Source organism: Coenobita brevimanus, chromosome 97, assembly GCF_032717465.1.
Source record: "Coenobita brevimanus isolate Jiangsu-jjx chromosome 97, ASM3271746v2, whole genome shotgun sequence".
Classification (NCBI taxonomy): Eukaryota; Metazoa; Arthropoda; class Malacostraca; order Decapoda; family Coenobitidae; genus Coenobita; species Coenobita brevimanus.
Genome location: NC_137050.1, coordinates 26659173 through 26666054, shown reverse-complemented (window position 1 = coordinate 26666054; position 6882 = coordinate 26659173). Strand labels below are relative to the sequence as shown.

Genomic DNA, 6882 nt, shown 5'->3' with positions numbered 1-6882 from the left:
TTTGTATCTAGCTTAAATCCGTTGTGCCAGCCAGGAGTTAATGCACCGGCAAGAACCTGTTTATTATTATTAGCATTAGTTATTGATTGGCAGGGGTGGAGTCACTTTCTCGGGAGGCTAACAGTACTGCAAACAGCACTCGTGAATAATTAGTCTCTGCTGTGTACTGTTGAGAAAGTTTAAAAATTCTCGTCCTTAGAGAATCGGCGAAGTAAGCCGGCATAAAGTAAAACTTATTGCTTGATTTTCAGAAGTCAATTCCTTATCTCGATTTTCAAGCAACATCTAAGCATTCTTAATTCATAATTTCACATCCCCCCGTGAGAGTTCCGTGGCACTTCTTTTCTGGAAACGGTTCATGAAAGATGCTGACTGAATATTGCCAAGATGAAGCCATGCTGAGGTGAGTAAAATAACTTAAAGAATACATACATAAATGATTAAACGCACTAATGATCAGTAGAGGAATAAATTATATCCATCCATCCATGCAGTACCTTACCGAGACGAGATAACTTTTGGGGCAAGACTATCCATCCTTCCATCATCCAATCCTATGCTGACCCATTGAGGAGCGTAGGAGCCCAGGACAATGCAAGTTGGTTCTGACATTTGAAACTAAATAACACAAAACTCAAAATAAGCATCATTCTAAAGATCATCCTGAGACATGAGTAAACTTATTTAGAGCCACAGTGCTGCCTGTCACATTTCAGAACTTTCCCCTTTACTGGATAATTCTCTGATAAATCCAGGGTGATCAGTGGTGGGGTACCGTTCTGGGTACTGATGGTGTACATTTTTTGACACTTGGTGGTCAAGTAGGTAAGGTACTCCTTCCGGATGTGGTTCATAGGGATCTGCTTCTGAGGGGTAGCTGGGTTTATTGCTCATGTAACGTCACTAAGGAGTTAGTGACTGGTCATTAACCTTACATGTCTTAACTTAGTTGTCTAACTCTTCTCCCCTCCACTCCTGTTGGGGCAATACAGGATTGGATAATGGATGGATGGATGGATGGATGGACGGATGGATAGATTATGCCAAAGTATGGAAGAATATCGATGATTCATAAAATAAACTGTACTCTGAGATAATTATTTCACAACAGGTACTTAAGGGCGTATCCACACGTGTGCTCAAACATACGTTGACAACACAGCTGGCAACGTGTTCGGGAATATGTTTGCAGCAGTATTTGGACAGACGTATGCAAACATGTTTCAGTGCAGCTTCGAACACTGGCAGCAGAAGTGATGGGATAAGTGTGTCCATACCAAGCAACTGGGACTTCATCATGATGTTGCCAACATGATCTGGACGCTGCTGCTCCCAACACGTTTGCAGCGTGTTCGTTACTGTGTTGCCTACCTGTTGCCAACACTTGTTTGAGCACAGGTGTGGACGCGCACTAAGGGAAGCACAAAACTACCTGACATAGCAGCAGCAGCATCTCTGTGGCTCTGAGCGAAGGTGTTGAAATGGTCAAGCTGGTGTTGCTGGTGCTGACTTGACCCCTCCTGACCCTCACCCTTCCTCAGCGACGGCCGCCTCTGATGTTGGTAACTCGGGTGCTGATGGTGCTGGTGGTGGTGTTGGTGGTTGGGGGAATGCTCATGGTACTTCTCCTCTGATGGATTTCTGTGGGTGCTGTGCTTATTGAGGGTTACTGTGGCTGTGATATGAGGGGACTGAAGGCTGTGTGGATGGGTCTGAAGAGTGGAGAACCCACCGTGAGGCTCGACTGGTGCTCCTAATTGTAGTTGCTGTTGTTGTTGCTGATGCTGAACTTGCTGATGGGTTTGGTTTGGTTGCTGCAGGTGATGTTGGACTTGTTGGTGATTTGGCTGCTGCTGCTGCTGTTGGTGGTTGTATTGGTGCCTGCGAGTCAGAGTGCTCCTGCTGTTGTCAGTGGAGGTGGTTGGGCAGACATCAGGTGGGTTACCCTGCCGTGCCATCACCCCATCATCTCCTGGGTGGATGTGGTGGCTCTGGGGCAATGGAGAGTAGTAATATGGGGCGTCATCAACTCGATACTTCTGCAGATACAGGCCGCCATTCTGGTGGCTCCGGTTTCCATTCCTGTTACCTCCAGGTATGTCCTGATCTAAGGGAAGGGCGCCAGTGTTGTTATGGCCAGCCACACGGAAGAGACTTGTGTGTTCACTCTCGTCCATCCCAGTCTGGCATTCTAGGGCCTGTGAAATGAAAATTTATGAAAACAGGTATGTCTGGGATTAAAACAGTAAAGACAAAAGTTTCAGTGCTCTGACAAATTCGTTCTAATTTTCTGAAAATATGCTTCTCATTTTATAATTATGTAGAAGTTTCATCCAACTTTGGTGTTCCTGAGTCTGTAGAGTGATGACTTATTTTAGTGAATAAAACAAGGAAGAAAATACGACAAAAACAAGCATTTTAATTTCTCGAGAAATCTGTTCCAGTATTCTAAAAATATTCTTATTTTATTGCTGCTTTACCTGTCTACTGAGTGTGTTGACGTCAGTGGTAGAGGTGAGAGGCAGGTCATCCCCCTGGGCAGCTCCCCCTGGAGTGGTGGCTGGAGAGAACACTTCTAGCGTGGTGGTCTTACTGGACGAGGCTGCAATGAAACATTGGCCTCAATTTCGGCAACTGACTACTATGTCTAAGCTGTACTGCTCGCTGAACAAAAGTTCCAATAGCAATGATATGTTATATACAGTCTTGCCACAAACTGGGAGCCCTGCATTCATGTACTGTATAATGTATGTCATGGATAACGGCGACATTATAGTGAACTGTCTGTTCACTGTTTATACTGATTCCTTCTGTTGCCCAAATGTGATGTCTATGAATGTTTTTCATGACATTAATTTTGCTGCACTGATGCTGTTTGAATAATGAGAAAATAAGTGTGTACCCACAGAAAGTCCTAGAATTTTGGAACGTCTTTCTAAAGGGAGTGACTGCTTAAAGAGGTTGAATTTAACGAACAATAATTTCTAAGCGCTCCAACACACAATGACTGCTGTCTGAAAAATAGTACTGGGATGCTAAGCTACGGCCCCTTATTTTTTTTTTTTTCATACTATTTACTGTGGTAGGATTATCAAAAAATATAACCAAGGAAGGGCATTTTATAAAAGTGAAGTGACTCACTCAGTTGGATGAACTTTGGTTAGCATCTCATTCTATATTTTTTTTCCTCACTCTCTGGACCCTACCTCTTCCAACCCCGGAGAGGGAGGAGTGGTCTGGATGATGATGATGATGATGATGATGATGATGATGATGATGATGATGATGTCGACGACGACGAGGTAAAGTACGTTGCTGTAGCTTGCAGATTATCCATGCGTCACCAGTGAATACGTACAGTATTCATATTATGATATGAAGGACATAATGATAATGTGTAAATGTGGACAATAATATCGTTCCACTTCTTAGTCGAACCCTTACGAAACTCTTACCTAGTTTTCTGAAAAAAGTTTGTTGGACTCCAAAGATTACATTACTGGGCATCGAAAGTTATTGCTTATTGTCTTGCTATACATTATAAAGAAGTGACTGAATAAATATCTGTATATTGTATTATAAAAAAGACGATAGCAAGAACATCAAAAGCACAAAGACAAGCACAAGCGCGCACGCACCCGCACACACATGCACACACGCACGTACATACACGCTCGCGTGCTCACGCGCGCGCGCACACACACACACACACACACACACACACACACACACACACACACACACACACACACACACACACACACACACACACACACACACACACACACACACACACACACACACACACACACAGCACATCCTCTCACCTGAAACCCCTCTGTTGTTCTGTGCTGAGCGGCGGCGGACAAAGCACGCGATGATGGCCATGTTGAGTGCCAGGAGCGCAGTGCCGGCCAGGGTCATGATCAACAGGATGAGACGTGGCACTCTTGACCCACTGCCACTACCTTTGCCCCCTCCCTCAGTGCTGCTGCTGCTGCTGCTGCTGCTGCTGCTGCTGCTCACCGCAAGATCTGACACACCTGCAGGAGGAAAATACCGATACATTATCGTCACCCTGACTTTATTCCCCATCTACATCTAAGAAGACGACCAATAACTATCTTTCATCGTGTATTTCAGTGACGATGAAACTTCTTATTTTTTCATTTCCTAGCTCTACACTATTATGAACTTAATTTCAGAGAGTTGAAAGCACACACGCATCTTCAATACACTGTACAGTAGACCATTTTATATTTGCCTGCAGCAAAAATATTATTATCGTCATTATTATTTTTAATGTATTTCTCATGTTATATAGGTTTGTGAGATCTAAAACAAAGCTCATTAGTTTTCTTCAAGACACACCTAAGAAGGAAAGAAGGTTACAGAAACAACCTCTAAGCGACCTATGTTGTGGTAAAGACGAGGCTACCTTTACCACTTCTCCCACTACAGTTTAGATCTCAGGTTACCCTGTGTGGTGGCTGAAACGGTGGGCGATGGAGGTGAGAGGCCCTGTGGGTTGTAGGCCTGCACGGCGAAGGAGTACTGGGTTCCCGGCATTAGGTCCCTCACTACTGCCATCTTCCGACGTCCGTCTGTCACGTTCAGCATCTGCAGGAACTGGGTTTTACGAATGGAACTGAAATAACTATACCAACTCACTCATGGTCGGGCGAACTCTAGTGCTCTATTCCATCTGAAGTCAGATAACCTTATTCAGCTGGCAAAGAGACATGGAAGTGTGAGAGTTAATACTGTCACTGTCATCATTATAGTGATCGAGACAACACTAATTTTCTGTTACAGTTACGCGGAGCGACTAATATGGACCTGAATGTTAAATCCACTTCCTGTACGTATAACAAAAGTAGCTGGAGGAACGTACTGAAGTAATCAGGACAGTGAATAAAATACAGTGCAAAATAGCAAGGCCGACTGGAGGAAGAGGAGACGAAGATTGAGAACTAACTGGAGGAGAAAATGAAAGTATGCAGCTTGGAGTGGTGGAAAGAAGTGGAAACGAGTTGCAATACGGGCTCAGAGATAATTTTTTGCGATCTCATTAAGTACACACCAGTTTCCAACACAGCATTACATTAGAGGGTAAAATAATCCAGAAATCCCATTGTAACATGTTTCAATGTCCACAGGCTTGAACACTGAAAGAATGAAAGCCAAATATCCATCTTTAGAATTGTTGCTGCGCTCAGCACCGGTCTTGTCTGCCCCAGAAGACCCATCGCACGCAGTAAGTGAAGCTGTAGATCCCATAGGTTTCCTACACTACTGATATTGTGTCTGTGTCTTAGTGTGGCATGTGCTGTGCAGTGCACCATTATATGAGTTATGCTGTGTGGGCCTATTCCACAGGTGGAGCACGCGTCACCTGCGATTCCACTCATCCAAAATCTAAGCTGGTAAATGACTGAAGAGGATTGGGTGATGTCCTGATTTAATCCTAGCTAGGTGAACTCGATCAGCTTTGTTTAAAGATATCTCTGATGGGTGAACGCGGGGTGGAGGCTTGTAGTTTAATGTTCTGATCGAGGTGCTGTTTTGTCTTACGCGTGAAATGAGTTTGTAGGCGTTTCTTCGTTCCTAGTATTGTAATATCTGGAGGTGGGATATTGCTGATGAGGGTCTGGTATTATCTATGTGATGACTGTTTTATGTGCCTTGTGTTGTATGGCTCTATCATATAATGACAGGGGTACTGCGTGTTAGTGCAGGCCTCCGCGTAGCACTGAATACAAGATATTCCCTAACAAAGCGAACTTTAGATTCAAAGTGTAAGTGACCTATGAGAGTGGTATTGGTGCAACCAGTGATGATGCGTGGAGCGTTGTTTTCTATGGTTTGCAAGGTTTTGTGGTGGGTGTTACAGTAGACAGGATGGGGTTGTTGCCGGGGAGGCATTAGATATAACTGATCTGGTATATTATTTGTAGGGCAGGGAGAGCGTTTCTATTAGTTGCACAAAGACTCTCCCTGTACTTGCCCTGAGTTTGATGACTCTGGGGGTGCACCGTCTCTTGACGTCTTATAGGTGGTTCTTAAAGGAAAGTTCAGTGTCAATTGTTACTCCAATGATCTTAAAGGTGAGGCTGAGTGGCACAAGTGTTTTGTTAACTGTGATATTAAGTGGGATGTACCTGTGCTCATAATGCTGCTTGGAAATTTTAGTGTTCTGTACAAACATAGGTCCGTATTCTCGCTGGCTAAGGAAAGTTACTAACACCTCTTCCTGAGCGACTTGTTTTGCATAGTGCACCTCAACACCTCTTCCTGAGCGACTTGTTTTGCATAGTGCACCTCAACACCTCTTCCTCAGCGACTTGTTTTGCAAAATGCACCTCAACACCTCTTCCTGAGCGACTTGTTTTGCATAGTGCACCTCAACACCTCTTCCTGAGCGACTTGTTTTGCATAGTGCACCTCAACACCTCTTCCTGAGCGACTTGTTTTGCATAGTGCACCTCAACACCTCTTCCTCAGCGACTTGTTTTGCAAAATGCACCTCAACACCTCTTCCTCAGCGACTTGTTTTGCATAGTGCACCTCAACACCTCTTCCTCAGCGACTTGTTTTGCATAGTGCACCTCAACACCTCTTCCTCAGGGACTTGTTTTGCATAGTGCACCTCAACACCTCTTCCTCAGCGACTTGTTTTGCAAAATGCACCTCAACACCTCTTCCTCAGCGACTTGTTTTGCATAGTGCACCTCAACACCTCTTCCTCAGCGACTTGTTTTGCATAGTGCACCTCAACACCTCTTCCTCAGTGACTTGTTTTGCATAGTACATCTTAACATCTCTTCCTCAGCGACTTGTTTTGCACAGTGCACCTGAGCACCTCTTCCTCAGTGACGTGTA

General features: G+C 44.4%; 1 protein-coding gene across 1 annotated transcript in view; it reads right to left on the bottom strand.

Moving 5' to 3' along the window:
* Positions 1 to 680: 680 nt before the first annotated feature.
* LOC145413630 (nephrin-like) overlaps positions 681 to 6882 on the bottom strand; it is a gene marked incomplete at its 5' end in the record, with an annotated part of 296625 nt that continues 290423 nt past the window's right edge. Inside the window, 5 exons of the mRNA XM_080283291.1 lie at positions 681 to 877; positions 1433 to 2198; positions 2481 to 2602; positions 3828 to 4043; positions 4479 to 4620. Of these exons, the coding sequence (XP_080139417.1) occupies positions 681 to 877; positions 1433 to 2198; positions 2481 to 2602; positions 3828 to 4043; positions 4479 to 4620 (1443 nt within the window). The remainder of the gene's footprint in view (positions 878 to 1432; positions 2199 to 2480; positions 2603 to 3827; positions 4044 to 4478; positions 4621 to 6882) is intronic.